This window comes from Manihot esculenta, chromosome 14 (genome assembly GCF_001659605.2).
Source record: "Manihot esculenta cultivar AM560-2 chromosome 14, M.esculenta_v8, whole genome shotgun sequence".
NCBI lineage: Eukaryota > Viridiplantae > Streptophyta > Magnoliopsida > Malpighiales > Euphorbiaceae > Manihot > Manihot esculenta.
In genome coordinates, this window is record NC_035174.2 from 3,969,151 (window position 1) to 3,986,174 (window position 17,024).

Below are 17,024 nucleotides of genomic sequence, written 5' to 3' on the forward strand. Positions count from 1 at the left end.
GCTAAATAGATGATAGATGAGAGAATTACAGATACTCGTAAGCATAATAATTTTTTATTTATTTATTTTAAACTATATATGAAAGATATATTATTAGTAATTTAACTAATTCGAGTAAATATAACGTCGTTTATGTCAAGGGAGATTCGGTTCACGTATCGTATACTACTAATCTACAGCGACGGAGCAAGAAAGGGCCAAATTAGGCACATATGGAAAACGTAAAAAATCTAGGGACTCGACGGGATTCCGGAACCTACCCGCTTTAATTATCGGCAATGGTTTAATCTATAAACCACGTGTAATATTCTACGAATCTGACGGTGTGGAGGCGCCAGTGACATTGCATCGAAGAAGCCAATGTGGCTTTTACCGGATGAAGGTCCTTGAAACGCTGATGGGATGGTATACGGTACGGATACGGAGGAGACTAAAATGGATAAAATGAAAAATGAAAAAATCTAGAGAGGAGAGTAACAAAAACAGCGTCTAATATTATAAACCACACCTATATATCTAATTATCTATCCTTCCTTCTCGGCCGACCATAAAAGAGGGGCCTCTCTCTTCAACGAAGGAAAAAAAAGAAAAAAGAAAGACCTCTTCAGGTCTCTCTCTCTCCCTCTGGATTTTTATTTTTACTTCTGTTCTTCTTGATCGTTCTTCTGATCGATTTAATTCTTGGAATTTTTGGTAAGCTTGTTTGATTTTTTGTACTTCTTGCATTTCTGCTCTGGAACTTAGGGTTTTTGACCTGCTGTTGATTAGATGTATCCCTGTTTCGATGCTCACAAATTTTTTTTTTTTCTCCCTCTTTTATTTTGTAATTAATCATGTTAGCTAAGTTTCCGATATATCTATCCTTATTATACTTGAGCTCGAAACTCTTTAGTTTTTGTTTTGCTATATTTCATCAGCAGGATATAAATTGGTGGATTTTCTTTCTGTTAGATTTTGCCTTCCGAATAGGCAGGTGGCACTTTTCTTTTTTATAAATTTTATCTTTACTGAAATGTTTGCGGGCTTGGTTTGATACTGGTTGCTTTTTAATATTGAATTTATAGTTTCAAAAGCTGATAGAAATGAATTCTGGTCATAATCATACCTGGGTTGTTCTCAAGAATTGAAATGAAGAATGTAAACCCCTTAGGTGCTTAGTGATGAAGAAGCTTCAGTTTATGTATTGGTAGTTATTCTATTAGAGTTCATAGTAATACCCTTTAAGGCCACTTGTGCTTTCTACTTTCTTATAGCCCCCTTTTGGGGCATGGCGGTCTATATGTCTTAGTCCTTTGATCAAAATTTGCATCTCGAACAAAATTTTCTTTTAACCCTGACTTGCATACCGTGCATGCACTTTTATAGCTGGATTTCTTGGCAAATTTATTTTTCTTTTGCTAACCGAGTATAGATAATGCGATAATTTTGTGTTTCTCTGTTGAAACTGATTAATGATGATGTAGTTCTTCTTTTTTTCATAGTTTTTTTTTATGTACTTCACTGAGTCCTGACATTGGAGTCTTGCTCTATGAATTTGTTATAACAAATATAATTAGCAACAAGGGAGAGTTCCCATTCTGAATAACATCTTTATTGAGGATTTTGTTGGTGTATTTTAGTGGTGCTCTTTTAATATAATTGCAGCAGGCCGACTGCTATTTCATATTTCACTTTTCACAATAATTAGGGGCCTGAGTTTTTCTTTATCTCTTCATATAAAGTGTTTTATTTGCTAAGATGCAAAATAATGCAATGCAGACTGTTCTTGTGGGATATCACATGGCAAGGCTTCTGGTTCATTCTACTAATATTCCTGCCATAGCTTCTGGTGTAAAGCATGGCCAATCTCAAGAATCTGAAACATCAAGAAGGGCAACCACTAAAATGATGTGTAGTTCACGATCACCAACATTGGTATTGAGAGGATTCTCAGGTCTGCGAAGTTCAAACTCTTTAGATATGTTGCTAAGATCCGGACAAGATTTCCATTCCAAGGTTGGAATCACAATGTCCCGCAGGCAACAGAAGGCAAAGCGGTTTTCACCTAGGGCAATGTTTGAACGCTTCACGGAAAAAGCAATTAAAGTAATCATGCTTGCCCAGGAGGAAGCAAGACGGCTTGGTCACAACTTTGTTGGCACGGAGCAAATTTTGCTGGGTCTTATTGGTGAAGGAACTGGTATTGCGGCAAAGGTGCTCAAATCTATGGGAATCAATCTCAAGGATGCACGTGTAGAAGTGGAGAAGATAATAGGGAGGGGCAGTGGATTTGTTGCTGTGGAAATTCCATTTACTCCTCGTGCAAAGCGTGTGCTGGAACTCTCACTTGAGGAAGCCCGCCAGCTTGGTAGGAATCATTTTCTTTCCTTCCTCTTTTCTGGCATGGACTTCAGAACTAGGGTTTAACATGTTGCAGAAACTAGGTGTTTGGCAATTATCATATGTTGCCCCCTGGATTGTAGTGCTTGCCTTTAAGTTGAAAACCTTGTTTAATTTTGCTGTGTGTTTTTATACACTGAATTCAGTAAATGTAAATCTCAAAATGTGACACGGGCATTCTTGGCATGTATGGTTCACTATATCCAATTCATGTATGAATTTTCAGTACTTTGTGGATTTGTTCTAATTTTTGCATAAATCTTCATACAAATGCTTGCATTCTGTTTATCTTTTTCTTTTTTTTTGAAAGGGTACAAATGCTTACTTTCAACTCTTTTTTATTTATTTTTCAATTTTTTTTAAACGTGGTTATCTTATCTAATCCAATTTCCACAAACCTTTCAGGTCACAACTATATTGGATCTGAGCACTTGCTTCTCGGGCTGCTACGTGAAGGTGAAGGTGTAGCAGCTCGTGTTCTTGAGAATTTAGGTGCTGACACTAGCAACATCCGCACACAGGTAAGAAATGCATATTTGATTGTTGTAGAATCCTGTGATTGCCTTGGCAAATTGAAAGTTAATTGAATTAAAAATCTTACCAATTCAATTAGGTCATTCGCATGGTGGGTGAAAGCACAGAAAATATTCCTGCTCCTGTTGGACCAGGAGGTGGCAGCAATAAGATGCCTACACTTGAAGAGTATGGGACTAATTTGACCAAGCTAGCAGAGGAGGTAAGTGAATGCTAATCTGTTTTGCTGACTACGTTACATTTTTGGAGTTGTTCTTAGTGGATTTTTTTCTCCTTTCAGGGTAAACTGGATCCAGTTGTTGGAAGACAGCCACAAATAGAACGTGTCGTCCAAATCTTGGGTCGGCGAACTAAAAACAACCCCTGTCTTATTGGAGAACCGGGTGTTGGAAAAACAGCAATTGCAGAAGGTCTCGCTCAACGTATAGCAAGTGGTGATGTTCCTGAAACAATCGAGAGAAAGAAGGTGAGTGTTGGTTCAATCTCTTCAAATGATTCATCTGCAGATATTTTCGTTTCATTTTTTTGGAACTATAACTTGGTTATTGATAAAAATGGTTCTGGTGTAGGCCTTGGTGACCTTATTTGCTAAAATACTAGGTTTAATTTGTTGTGCTATTTTCTGATTGAAAATTTCATTGTGGAAATTGGTTATTTTGTTTTTCTTTCACATCTTCATTGTATAGAATGATTCTATATTTCAAATTACCTGCTTTTGTTACCCTACAGTTGAGATGACTGCTGGTTCTAGTATCCGCACGTGGCTGTCAGTTAGAAAAATGCTTGAGATGGGTACCTGATTGTATTGGACATTAGGGATTAAACTAAGTGTGACATGAATTCTCTTTTCTCTTTGTGCATGTTCACGCACTGGCTTACTGCATGCATTCTCTATCTTTCCTACTCGTACAGTTCTAATAAAATTTTTTGGGAAATGTATTTTGTCCTTGTGGCAAAAAACTTATTAGCTATATATTTGTGGCTGTGTGTGTGCTTGTAATTGATTTATATGTATTTTGTGATGCAGGTCATTACCCTGGATATGGGTCTTCTTGTTGCTGGAACTAAGTACCGAGGAGAGTTTGAGGAAAGATTGAAGAAGCTAATGGAAGAAATCAAACAAAGTGATGAAATAATTCTTTTTATTGATGAAGTGCATACATTAATTGGAGCTGGAGCAGCAGAAGGTGCAATTGATGCAGCTAATATCTTGAAACCAGCGCTTGCGAGAGGTGAATTGCAGGTAACTTTAATATCTATGATTCCACGACTTGTTTTGGAAGGGGGGGGGGAATAATTTAACTATTTTTAAGCTGAAACTGTTTGGTTTTGTTGTAGTCTGTCCTATACTAGTATTTTTCTTCTGCTTTTCTCTCTTTTTTTTTTTTTTGGAAACATTAACTGGTAGCTCATTTTCCCAGAAGTCAATGAGTAATTTTTGGACTTGAATATGATGATTTCTTATTTTCATGCCTGATCAATTTGGACCAGTCACAGATAACCACAAATTATTTTTCTTTTACTTCACTGAATTGTTTTCTTGTTTAACTACAAGAAAAGAAAGTGATGTAACATTCTTCCTTCCAATTCTGTGGCCAAGTTGATGATCTGTTTGCAGTTGAAACCATGTCCAAAAAATTTCATATTTTTCTTAACTTCTCCAGTGTATTGGAGCTACCACATTGGATGAATACAGAAAGCACATTGAGAAGGACCCTGCTTTGGAAAGACGATTCCAGCCGGTCAAAGTGCCTGAGCCATCTGTTGATGAAACAATTGAGATTCTGAAAGGGCTGCGAGAGCGATATGAGATCCACCACAAGCTCCGTTACACAGATGAAGCACTAGTATCCGCTGCACAGTTGTCATATCAATACATCAGGTATGTGATCCATGTAATACATCTATTTTGACACCTCATCTTTCTTCTGATTCTATGCGATAAGTCTTGTTGTTTCCACAGATAGTTAATAAGAGAGAAGTAATAGCTTATGCTTTTGTGAACATAATAGTATGTATATGTTGATATTGTTTGCACTCTTTTGCGATATCATGAAGCCTCGCAAAGGAACTCAGATAAAGGATTAAAATAATTTGGGAGAAATCAAAATATTTGAAATCGCCATTGTTTTTAGGGACATCATTATTCATATGTATTGGCATTCTCTTGGATTGCGATTGTTGCTCATACCCTTATGATTTCCTGGTAGTCACTGTTGTTGTTCTTATGATTCTTATATGAGCATGTAGAACAAATAATGAGTTTCTTGGAATCTATTTTTCTAGCATATATAGCGTTAGTTCCAAGTTTGCAGTTGTGATGCAGTCCAAGGAAAAGAAATGTGGAAGTTATTTTGATTTATTTCTCAATTTTTTAATTTGTCATTTGTTGTTGGATTTATGAATGTTATGTAATTTCCTGTTTTAGGTAACCTGGGGTTTAATGTTATTTGGGAATAGGGATTCCCTTTTTAGTTTTTCTGTTCGTTCCTATTTGGTACGAATGTATATCTTCCAAATACATCATAATCCTTGGTATTTTTTTTTTCTCATTTCATCATCATTTTTTTTTCCTTTAATTTCTTTTTATATTGTTCAAAATTATTCTTCCAGAAGTTCTCTTCTTTTCTCATTTAATTTATTTGTTTCTTCAGTGATCGTTTTCTGCCTGATAAGGCAATTGACTTGATTGATGAAGCTGGTTCTCGGGTTCGCCTTCGTCATGCACAGGCATGAGCTTGTACTTCAGTTTTCCTGGAATCACCAATCTTTCTTTTTTTTTTTTTTCTGAGTTGCTCATTGTCCAATCTGTTTTGCAGGTTCCTGAGGAAGCTAGGGAGCTTGAGAAAGAGGTCAGGCAAATAACAAAGGAGAAGGATGAAGCTGTCCGTAGCCAAGACTTTGAAAAGGTAGTGTGTGCTTTGCTGCTTGCACCTTTTAGTTCTCGAGGAATCTGCCCATTTGTTTCTGTGGAGAAGAGTTAAGGTTTCCGACACATGCACCCACACCCTGAGTCCTCTCTGATCCACTTCCCTTTTTATCCATCTATGTAGCGGATATCTCCCATTCTATTCCATTGAATTACAATGCATAATCCTGAACAGGCTGGTGAATTACGGGATCGTGAAATGGACCTAAGGGCACAAATTGCAGCTATCGTGGAGAAAGGCAAGGAGATGAGTAAGGCTGAGACTGAGGCAGGGGATGTAGGTCCTATTGTCACTGAATCAGACATTCAGCACATTGTTTCTTCTTGGACCGGCATTCCTGTTGAGAAAGTTTCAACCGATGAATCTGATCGCCTCTTGAAGATGGAAGAGACCTTGCACAAGAGAGTCATCGGTCAGGATGAAGCTGTCAAAGCCATTAGCCGTGCTATTCGCCGAGCCCGTGTTGGACTCAAGAACCCCAATCGTCCAATTGCTAGCTTCATATTTTCTGGTCCAACTGGCGTAGGGAAGTCAGAACTGGCAAAAGCACTAGCTGCTTACTACTTTGGCTCTGAGGAAGCCATGATCCGCCTTGATATGAGTGAGTTCATGGAAAGGCACACCGTCTCCAAGCTCATAGGTTCACCCCCTGGTTATGTTGGTTACACCGAGGGAGGGCAGTTGACAGAGGCTGTTCGGCGTCGGCCTTACACTGTAATACTCTTTGATGAGATTGAGAAGGCCCATCCTGATGTCTTCAACATGATGCTTCAGATTCTTGAAGATGGAAGGTTGACAGACAGCAAGGGTAGAACAGTGGACTTCAAGAATACCCTTTTGATAATGACATCAAATGTTGGAAGCAGTGTTATCGAGAAGGGAGGAAGAAGGATAGGATTTGACCTTGATTATGATGAGAAGGATAGCAGTTACAATCGAATAAAGAGTCTGGTGACAGAGGAATTGAAGCAGTATTTCAGGCCAGAATTCTTAAATAGGTTGGATGAGATGATCGTGTTTCGGCAACTCACTAAGCTTGAGGTCAAGGAGATAGCTGATATAATGTTGAAGGAGGTATTTGACAGGCTGAAGGGCAAAGACATAGAACTTCAAGTGACAGAGAGATTTAGGGAGAGGGTGGTTGAAGAAGGATATAACCCAAGCTATGGGGCAAGGCCATTAAGAAGAGCCATAATGAGACTGCTGGAGGACAGCATGGCTGAGAAAATGCTTGCAGGAGATATCAAAGAGGGTGACTCGGTTATCGTAGATGTTGATTCTGATGGGAATGTTATTGTGCTCAATGGCAGCAGCGGATCTCCCGAGTCATTGCCAGATGTGTTGTCTATCGTGTAAGCCCAAAGCTCTGGCTCCCTTCTCGGAAACCTTTGCCCGTGTTTTGCCTGTACTGCATGGTTTAAACTTAAATTTGGCAATGTAGTTGTAGTCTGTTTAGGGAAATGGCCACTTGGCAGTGGAATTGAGCCGTTGATTAATCGCGGGCTGGGGTTTGAAGGCTGTAATCATATCAACCATGAATAGCATAAATAGTTAGGTTTGCAGATAAAGTGGAATCCTGGCATTTGGGTTGGCTCTTATAATAAACGGATATAGTCATGGGTGAGTCGTAATTTTCTTTTTCGTTTTTAAATTTATTTTTTTAATTGTGTCGTGTAACGGAAAATTGTGATATCAACATGCAATGCAATACAGTGTTTATTCCTTTTCCTAGATGCGAGGGGCGTAAGATTTATTTTGACCATTAAAATGTAATCTAATAGTTTGTATAGATTTTGAAATTTTTTGGGTTTAATAAGCTCTTTAAATATTAAAGTAGATTAATTAATATTTTAAAAATAAATTAAAATAAAATCTCTAAATTTTAATGTTTTAGTTTCTATACATATTAATTACAGTTTGTGATTAACATTATTTATTGATATCAGTTCAACTTATATTTTTTACTATATTTTAACAAACTAATTAAAATTATATCGTATTAAATCTTAGTAATGGTCCTATAATGAATGAAATAATTTTTTAAAGAAGTTTTTGAATCATTTAAACTGACTACAACTTATCAATTTCCTTAATTATAGGCTAAATGCTTATTATGATGTTGCAAGGATACATAAGGTAGTTGATGAGACTTTATACACAAAATTTATTCTGACTGAAGTAGAATTTCAAGCAAATTATAATGTAATTTTTTCAAGCTCCGTTTATCTCATACAAAATATTATTTTTTATCATTTGAAATATTTAAAAATTTTAATTAATAAAAATATTAAAAAATAATTAAAAATAATTTTTCATGCTTTTAATCCTTAATAGAATTTTTATATATAAATTTCATTTTTTAAAAAATAAATTATCTTTCAAGATTATATTTAATTCATTTTAATAAATTACCTAAAAATATTTATTAAAAAATATTTTTTAACAATATTTTTTAATATAAATTATTTTTCATAAATAAATGAAGACTTAATTTATTTTTAAAAGTTGAAAATTTTATTTATTCTATTTTAAAATTTAAAGGATATTTATCTTTCAAGATTATATTTAATTTATTTTAAATATTTTTTAATAAAAATATTTCTTAATTGTTTAAATATGTTCTTAATTATGCATACATTAAATAATTAATAAATATATTATATGGTAATATGACATAATATCAACGTATCGAAAATCAAAATCATTGAACCGAAACCACACGCTTCTATTCAACTGGAGGCGGAAGCTACCCAGCTGCTACCGACCAACAAAAGGCTCGTAGCATTTCAACGTCGCACTGCCTTAGGACAATTCTTTATGACAAGTGATGACGCAATGGCAAAAAGCATGTGAGATACGCCATCATCCGCATCCATTCCATTGTACAGTTGAGAAAGTGTTTCCATCAGAGAATAAGGTGTTTCTCATCTTCTTGATCTTGATCCTCTTGATGTTGAATAAAACAGAGGGTAGATTTTCCATTTGCCAGAACTCTGGGGCTTTAGAAACGTAATTTCTCATCGAATCCATCGCTTCAATATTCAAGGATTTGGATTTGCCTATTCCATAACTGAAGAAGACGGTGTAGGACTCGCACTCCCAACTCTAGTCCTTTTTAGAGCATCCAGAGCATTTTGTATCTCCATTCTCATGGCACTATCTACACTTCCTGAAGATAACCGCTTGTGAGATTTTTGCAAATGAAGCTTCAGCGAACTGCTGCTTAGACCAGCATTCCTCCCACAGATGGGACACACTTTCATTGTCGGCTTCCGCTGTTGCCACTCCATTGATACCTTCCCATGTAGTTTTCTGTCAAGATCCAATAAAATTCTTGAAATCCATCATTCGGCTGAGCTCGGCGATGCACTCGTCTGAGGGCATTCCATGCATCTAATAAAGTCAAGTTCCTGCATCAACCAGAAAATGCTCAGCGTGCAGAATATGTATAGGAGCAGCCAGAGTGGAAGTTGGACTTTCCGCCTGGCCACTTTATGTCTACCCAGCAAGTTTCTCTTACTTCTTAAGCGTCAAGTAAGCAAGAACCAATGTGGCACTTCTACTCTTGCCTTCAAAGCAATGGACTAGAACCCTCCTGCCTATTGATTCTACATGATCTATAAAATCAGAGGCTTCTTCAAAGATAGAGCTGATATTTTGTATCTTCGTTGTCACATATCTGTTCAGGTAAGATGATTACTACTATCAGTAAACAATTCCAAACATAGACCAGAACCTGCTAAATGAGGACTTCAAAAATATCAATGATCATTAACACCATATCAAAATCGTTAACCACCATATCTCATGCAATTTTCCTGAAAGGATGAGGAAAATTAAGGACTAAACAGGGTAAAAAAAGACCAAAACCAGAAGCTTTTCCATAAAGTATCAACTATTGGAGGGAAGTGTGCAAATAGTTACAAATTTACAAAGAAAAAGACTATAAGTACTGCAATTAGTTATTGTAGCTCTTATGTCTATTGATTTCTTTGCTTGATTGTTGTTGATGACAAAAAGGAATCTAACGAAACCATGATCCAGGGTTAAAAACATAAAATAAAGCAGCAACATTGCCCACTAAACTATAGACCTAGTGAAGTAATTGGAGGAAAAAAAAATCACTCACAGAATAATTTTGATAATCAAACAGATCAGGGTACTGAGAATCTGACTGTCCAATTTCATTGGCACACAGACACATTATATGAGTAATTCCTACATGTTGTAAAGTGTAAGTGGATCTAGCAGCTAGTGCCCCACCAATGAACAAGCTATTTGTGATTAATGATGGTTTCTCTGTATTTGCAGCATCAGAGATCAATGATATTCTCTCAAGGATGTGTTCTAGTCTGACCTGCAAATCAATTTAAATGACATGGGGTTTAGACTCGGGAAAAATAAGAAGGGAAACAAGAGGACAGAAAAGACCATCTTTTGTGAGATTAATAAACTATATTGCACATAGAATTTAAAGAAGTCCTGCATCTGTGTAGATATGCACCTATTTGTTAAGTGGATATTTACCTTCAACTCATAAGCATCAACAACAGAGTTGTCATCGCTGCCCTCAAAATATCCTGTATTGAAATTGTTCTCTTGACAGAGTTTGATAGCATCATTTCCTAGCATTTCATTCCATTGCTCCAGTTCTTTATTTGATTCAGCATCGACCTGGCATAATGGTAACAGTTCAAACAATAAGACATAGGCTTGTAATAGAATGTTTAATTAAGGAAAAAGCAACTACTTGATTACTCTTTCTTTCTATTTCTTTGTTTCTTTCTTTCTTTTTCAAATAGACTACAATTTTTGGTGGAATTTTGTATCTTGAATAAGAAGCAACTATATATACATAGACAAGTACTAGTTCCTCTAGCAGAGAACTGCTCCTCTGTTTGGGTCATGTTTGAAAGATCATGGAGTTACAGCTGTGCCACACAACATAACAAGACATAGCATGCAAGCAAGAAAACACACAGTATATTCTGTGGAAAAATGAAATATTTTGTTATGTATTATACCACAAGCATCCTTTCTTGCAAGCAGTTACTGGTCCATATTTAAACAAGTGGGAGATCAGTTGGAGACTGAAAAAAAAAATCCATGCATTACCTAGAAAAATCTCCAAATCAAGGGATATGAGACTTTCCAAACTAAAATCTGAAGCACTAGGAACTTGACTGCCAAAGTAAGAAGTTTCAAACGGAAACATTATGCCCTCGTTTGGTATGACTTTTTTAAGAAAAAAAATTGAATTCTATCAATAGAATTTAATTCATTTCTATTCAGAAAAAAATTCATTTGTTTTTAAATTGATTTAAATATAATAGAATTCAATTGTACTATTTTATATTAGACAAATTAATAATAAATTCAAATTCATTTAATTTTCATCATTCTTATTATTTTTAAACTAAATATAAATATTTATTCTTATAAACAACAATTATTTTTAACACATCCATTGAAAAATCATTATCAACATTTTTATAACATTTAAAATCTGAATTTTACATAGCTTTTTATCATTAAAATATAAAGATTATTTTTTTTAAATTAACAAAATAATATAATAAATTTTTTAATATTGATTATAAATGTATTAAATATTCATAGTCAATATTAAATTAAAATAATTTTTTAAAGAGAAATTATTAATTAAAAAATAAAAAATAAATTTAAAATTAAAACAAAAAAAAAAAGACTAAAAAAAAAGAGTTTATCACAACACTTTTATGGAAATGCACAGTGATAAGAGTAGAAAGATGGAAGACCCGGAGGATTTTCGAGCCCGTGAAGGCGGCGGGAACCCAGAGGCGCGAGTTTCCTGCTTCTTTTACGAACCAACTCCAGCCATTAAGCAAATCGATGAGCCGGACCCGTCGTTATATCTCCCAACACATACAATACCTGCATTTCCATAATTTCCCATTTCCAAATATGGAAAGTTATTCATTTAAAGCCACAGTTCAGTGGCTTCCTCCCTCTGCAAAGCAGAGAGTAACAAGGAAAAGAACACATATTTACCCGGGACGTAACGGTGAGAGGTAAAGCCGTGTCAGGCTCGTCGGATCCCAGGTCCAGTTCCCTCTCCTCCTCTTTGTCCTGCAATTTCCATGGATACAAATAAACCGTAAACTCCGCTCTTGGGATGAAAATGTGGGATGTTATCAATCCCCAATATTCCTAGATCCTTAAAACTCGAGGGCTTCCATCTACATTAACAATGAGAATTGCATGTATGCATAGGTGCAATGATGATTTATGCTCAGAGAAAAGGGTTTTACCTGGGCCTGTAGGGTGCTGTCGATGATTGATACAGAGCTTCCCTTTTGCTGTTTTGACATTTTATTTTTCTTGGGTTGTTTCGATTTTATATTTTCTTTTTGAAATTGGGATGGCGGATGGCATCCGAACTGATACCAGCAGCAGCTCGAGAGAAAAAGCAGGCACTTGCTTTGAAAAAATTATAACTTTATAAGAAGGTGAAATTCAATTAAAATTCGACCATATAATAATATTAATGAATTACTAAATAATGATGAATTAAATTAAATTATTAAAGTTAGCATAAATTATTAAAGAATTTAAAAATAATATCAACCCGATTCGGTTTAACATGGCCACGGTTCGGTCACCCTGAAAAACCAATTTGAGAAAAAAAGCAGCGCTATTGCTTTTTCTGTGTGGGGTGGGCAGTTGATTTTCGGATAAAGGAAAGAATTTTTCCTTACTGTGCACAGAAACCAGGCAGGGTCCACGAGAAATCATACAAGGGGAAGAAGATGTTAAAAAGAGAGAAGGGCTTTGTTTGGTTTTGTGCATTCATGACCATCACACTGTAGAATGGTCCATTGATGGTTTGCTGGTCTTGCTTATCAATGGTGACCTTGGTTTCCTACCCAAAACAAAAATTCCCCCCTCTATTTTTTTGGGGTTATTGGAGAGGATCGGCTTTGGCTCATTATGTTGTTATATTATTTTTGAGCAACTACTAATATCCTTATTTACTCTCTTACATGTTAATATGATATGCGATCGAGAATAAAATTAGTATATGTTTATGTGAATTTGGTTTCAATAATTCATTTTCTTTGCCTTTATTCTTTTTTTTATTTTGTCATTTCGTGATTTGTAATTGGCACTGACATGTATAATATGATATTATACTGTTATCATGAAATTTCGTTATTGTGCAGAGCCGTAGTCAAATAACTATTTAATTTCTTCTAGTGCCTATATTAGCACAATACTAGACATATGTGATCTGTTGTCTTATCGATTTATAAGTTAGCTGAATTGAATCCCTTCCTATTGAGCTCCGACACACAGATCTATTGGTATGAAACTCGGGCCATGTTCATGAGAGTAGACTGACGTGCTGGGCTGTTAGAAAGCTCAGACCTGACTTTTTCTGTGTTTGAGGTCTATCGGTTATCACACGTGATCAGCGTGACTATTATTCCTATTCCTTATAAACCGGTGAAGTTTGGAACTTCCAACTGATCTTGAAATTTACCATTACCTACGAGAGTTTGATATCTCTGCAATTCAATTGCATGGAGAACAATTGGCAATTTACACTGAGACAGTTGAGTAATGGATGGATCTGCTCGCTCACAAGTATTGCTTCTTGAATTTATTCAAGTTACCAATGCCTTTGCTATTACAGTGTTTCCAAATTCATACCAAATTAGTGGACAAACATGTGAGCCTCAAGCTGCTTGTGACTAAATCAGTTCACTATGGAATCATTTTACTTAATCCAATCTACTCTAGTTGCTAAAACAGAGCATTCATTTTAATAACACTCGCAGAAATTCTTCAATTCAAAGATCCTTTCTATTGAGAAAATCTCATGATCACACATACACTTTTCTTTCTCCAAGCCAAGACAAAGAATGCTTTGGTGACTACAGCAACTAATATATATGTTACTTGTACATACATCTCTCATCATTATACGACTTTGGGCCTCACCACAACATCAGAAAACTTCTGATAAATGTTGACCTTTCAGGAACGACTTGAATAGCACCAGTGATCTCTCAGGCTGCGAGTATGGAACCTCATGAGAAGCACCTCTGATTGTGGCAAATGAGAGGACGTCGCCATAAACTTGAGTCCATCCACCAACCTACAAGGTAGAATGGAGCCAATATCTATCTGATATGATTTCTCACCGCTTATGCTTGATTAGCTTTGTGTTATGAGATATTGTATTACCTGTTTTCCTGCAAACCAAGCTCTGTAAGGTACAGTTGTGTGGAGTCTTAAGTCCTTTGCCAGTCTATGAACAAGTGTGCGGCTACCAGTCAGTGGAACCACAGAATCTTGATCCCCACTGTATAATTTATGTTATAAGAATATGTTTAACACCTTAATAATCTAATTAAGAACTGAGTTAAGACTGAAGTTACCTGTAAACCAACACTCGAATTCCAGCCTTGACAAGTGATCCAACAATATGGATTGTGGGTATCTCTAGGTTAAGCACCTCATAATCCAGAATGCTGTGATTAAAAAGAAGAAGAAGAAATGAAGAACTAATGCTCAGGCAACTTTACAGAGGCAGCTAAAATGGTTGTTTTTTCAAAAAAAATACTGGCAAGGTACAAGAGAAATTACTTGCTACAAGCTTCCCATTTGCCAACTCCAACAAGCCGGGCATGGAAAGCCTTCTGCACATCCTTTCGATTCAGATAATTCATGGTTTCATCATCAACGCATACATCTATCCTCTCAGAAAATTGCTGCCATTGAAGAATTACAAGCAAGAGGTTGACTTTAGAAAGAGTAAATGGACAAGAAAGTTGGAAGAGAATTGATTTTGCAGGGAGGACTTACCTGTGGTCTTAACACCTTTGACTGTGAGAGAATGGATGGAATACAAACATCAAGGGTGACATCATATTTGTCCACAAACCTACTGGTTTCTTTGTTAACCAGGTGCATAACGCGCGAACAAATAGTTGAAACTGAGTCTCTGTAGTATTCACTCACATATCTTGAATAGTTACAAGCAGCAGTGAACATTCTATATGTTGAATCTGATATCAACCCATGAGACCACAAGTACTCAGCTCTTGAATTCAAATCTGTAGCAAATTCTAAAACAGGATTACCCAACTGCAACAATGGAGATAATATGTTAGTTCAAAGGCTTAAGCATTCTAAGTTGTCCTAATTTCAGTGGACCTAACAATCAAATGAAGAAGGCTGTTGCTTACTGCAATGCCTTTCAAGTGGAATAACTTTTCCTTTCTGTTAATTTCAATCATAAGCTTTGCAAGTTGAGGAATATAGTGACCTGGATGGTTGAAAAGAAATCAATCAGCAGCATAAAATCACTCATATGTCGATGGATTACAAAAGATGGAAATTGAAGTATACAGCTCTACGTACCTGCATAACTCTCTCCAGTTATAAACAAGTCCCTATGCCTATACTCGGGGAACTTCTTGAACCAGCGTTGCAGGAATACAACGTTGTCCCTGGCTTAAGAATATAAAAGGGAAAGTAACTTTAGAAGGTTCAGATACACTTGCAAATCAGGTATCCAAAACCTAAACCTCCCAAAGCGCAAAAGATTCTTTTACTGTGGGTGGGAAGTAACACTAAGGGACAAAACACTGTTTTATCAGTAATTTGATAACCATATTCAGGTGAAACGTTTGCTTTTTTGTCTCAGTGGGAAAAAGAAATGGGTAACAATTTGGCTACTGCCTCTGCTGCAAATGAAGGTGCTGAATTTGATGAGTTACCTGTTGCCTCGTCATCTACTGCAACATAGGAGGAGCTATCAATGGCGTAAGAGAATCCCACTCCAACTGGTGTCTCCACATATAACATATTTGCTTCTGAAATGTATAGTACATGCAAATTGGAAAATGTTGCTTTCTGATCAGTTTAAACAGCTGCATTTGCAAGAAAATAGAGGCTTGATTTGATAGAGTTTTATACCTCTGTTCCAGCTGTATTCATTTCTCACCAAAACCTTCCCACTTGGTCTAAAGGGTCCATTTTCAGAGAAAGCCCCTACTCCCAGAGAAGAACAGCCAGGCCCTGCAATAGCCAGAATTAGCTCATCAAACACCATTTCATAATTAATTGAAAATCCACATTTTCAATTCAAAGGATGTAACTTTGTTTTGTTTCTTAACACCACGTTTCTCTCGTTTGAGTGAATTTTGAACCCATAAATGCTAACCTCCATTCAACCAGAGAACCAAAGGCTTTGAAGCTGGACCTGTTTCTGCTTCAACAAAGTAATAGAAAAGAGCTCTATGCTTCTTGTCATCCACAGTGACATAACCTGAAAATTGTTGAAAACCCACATGGGGTTGTCCAGGAAGCCTGAAAATCTTATCAGAATGAGACAAAGACGATGAAGAAGATCCCTCCCCCATAGAAATGCATAGGTGAACCACCAGTGAGGCCACTGCCATGGCTCTCAATGCTTGAGAATACATAATTTCAGAAATCACTTGAACAAACCACTTTTGGAGAAGAAAGACCTGTTTAAAATGTTGCTCAGTGGAGGACACAGTGGAGTGAGAGTGGGGAGGCACTAAGTAAACACCTAGGCTTGTGATTTATTATCGTTATAGTTGTTGCTTTTTGTTTGCAGGCCAGGAGATGGTGTGTTGAAAGAGATGTGTGAGAGACTCAATGACTCAAGAGCCTTGGGTCTGAGCTTGCCAGGGTAAAAGCCGAGTCAGCATATATATGGTTGGCATTTTGAAAAGGAAAAGAGAGAATGGAATCTGAACCTGCTTTAAAAGAGACCCAAAAAAGAATTTTCACTCAGAAATCACAATTCTCTGGTAATTTTGTTTTATTGTGTTTTTTCATTAGTTCTAAACCAACCAGACAAATAGGCATCCACAAATACCACGTATCATTTTAGGTTGTAGTAAAAGGAGGGAGAAATGGTATGTTCTTACACTTGGAAAGTGGCCTTAAAAGATTTCTTCCATTTCTCAGGAAAAAAAAAATCTAAGAAAATGGCCAAATATTATATTATTTCTCAAAAGAAAAGAGAAGAAATCTTCTTTGAAAGAATATGGCAGCATCTTTCATGGGTATTGGCAGGATATGCAACTGTTTTCACAGTTAACTTTTTGTTTTTCCAAAAATGGAGTTGATTGATTTTTTATTTTTGAAAATTACAATCTA

The 17,024-nt window shown here is 36.2% G+C and overlaps 3 protein-coding genes across 5 annotated transcripts; 1 reads left to right on the plus strand and 2 right to left on the minus strand.

Annotated features, from left to right (window-relative positions):
• Positions 1 to 461: 461 nt before the first annotated feature.
• LOC110600322 (chaperone protein ClpC, chloroplastic) lies at positions 462 to 7,574 on the plus strand. Of its 2 annotated transcripts, none has more exons than XM_021737154.2 (10): positions 462 to 608; positions 1,759 to 2,347; positions 2,785 to 2,900; positions 2,993 to 3,115; positions 3,194 to 3,379; positions 3,941 to 4,156; positions 4,578 to 4,795; positions 5,568 to 5,643; positions 5,733 to 5,822; positions 6,018 to 7,574. In XM_021737154.2, exons 2-10 carry the CDS (start codon positions 1,780 to 1,782, stop codon positions 7,197 to 7,199), a joined length of 2,775 nt encoding a protein of 924 aa, XP_021592846.1. In that variant the 5' UTR covers positions 462 to 608; positions 1,759 to 1,779; the 3' UTR covers positions 7,200 to 7,574. The 2 variants fall into 2 exon arrangements, with proteins under 2 accessions (XP_021592846.1, XP_021592845.1); XM_021737153.2 differs by having other exon boundaries at positions 530 to 693.
• Positions 7,575 to 8,476: 902 nt separating this feature from the next.
• Positions 8,477 to 10,990, minus strand: LOC110599805 (dual specificity protein phosphatase PHS1-like). Its single transcript, XM_043950169.1, is given in 7 exon segments — positions 8,477 to 9,180; positions 9,183 to 9,253; positions 9,364 to 9,500; positions 9,502 to 9,522; positions 9,973 to 10,200; positions 10,371 to 10,517; positions 10,868 to 10,990. Coding segments are annotated over 7 exon segments (891 nt in total). The 5' UTR covers positions 10,877 to 10,990; the 3' UTR covers positions 8,477 to 8,902.
• Positions 10,991 to 13,666: 2,676 nt separating this feature from the next.
• Positions 13,667 to 16,600, minus strand: LOC110631292 (serine carboxypeptidase-like 45). Of its 2 annotated transcripts, none has more exons than XM_021779062.2 (10): positions 16,057 to 16,600; positions 15,810 to 15,911; positions 15,611 to 15,706; positions 15,252 to 15,344; positions 15,077 to 15,156; positions 14,694 to 14,975; positions 14,475 to 14,599; positions 14,267 to 14,392; positions 14,073 to 14,190; positions 13,667 to 13,983 (listed from the first exon to the last, which is right to left on the minus strand). In XM_021779062.2, exons 1-10 carry the CDS (start codon positions 16,316 to 16,318, stop codon positions 13,834 to 13,836), a joined length of 1,434 nt encoding a protein of 477 aa, XP_021634754.1. In that variant the 5' UTR covers positions 16,319 to 16,600; the 3' UTR covers positions 13,667 to 13,833. The 2 variants fall into 2 exon arrangements, with proteins under 2 accessions (XP_021634754.1, XP_021634756.1); XM_021779064.2 differs by having other exon boundaries at positions 14,267 to 14,359; positions 16,057 to 16,582.
• Between the last annotated feature and the right edge of the window lie 424 nt (positions 16,601 to 17,024).

What these genes read in the sequence shown, in the direction of transcription:
- LOC110631292 (XM_021779062.2), bottom strand. Translation starts at nt 16,318, where the DNA reads ATGTATTCTCAAGCATTGAGAGCCATGGCAGTGGCCTCACTGGTGGTT. An exon ending in AAATGGGAAGCTTGTAGCAA is followed by an intron (nt 14,393 to 14,474) that starts GTAATTTCTCTT and finishes CCTGAGCATTAG; the next exon opens with TTCTTCATTTCTTCTTCTTC. An exon ending in ATTCGAGTGTTGGTTTACAG is followed by an intron (nt 14,191 to 14,266) that starts GTAACTTCAGTC and finishes TAAATTATACAG; the next exon opens with TGGGGATCAAGATTCTGTGG.
- LOC110600322 (XM_021737154.2), top strand. Translation starts at nt 1,780, where the DNA reads ATGGCAAGGCTTCTGGTTCATTCTACTAATATTCCTGCCATAGCTTCT. An exon ending in TGAGGAAGCCCGCCAGCTTG is followed by an intron (nt 2,348 to 2,784) that starts GTAGGAATCATT and finishes CAAACCTTTCAG; the next exon opens with GTCACAACTATATTGGATCT. An exon ending in TTGCGAGAGGTGAATTGCAG is followed by an intron (nt 4,157 to 4,577) that starts GTAACTTTAATA and finishes TAACTTCTCCAG; the next exon opens with TGTATTGGAGCTACCACATT.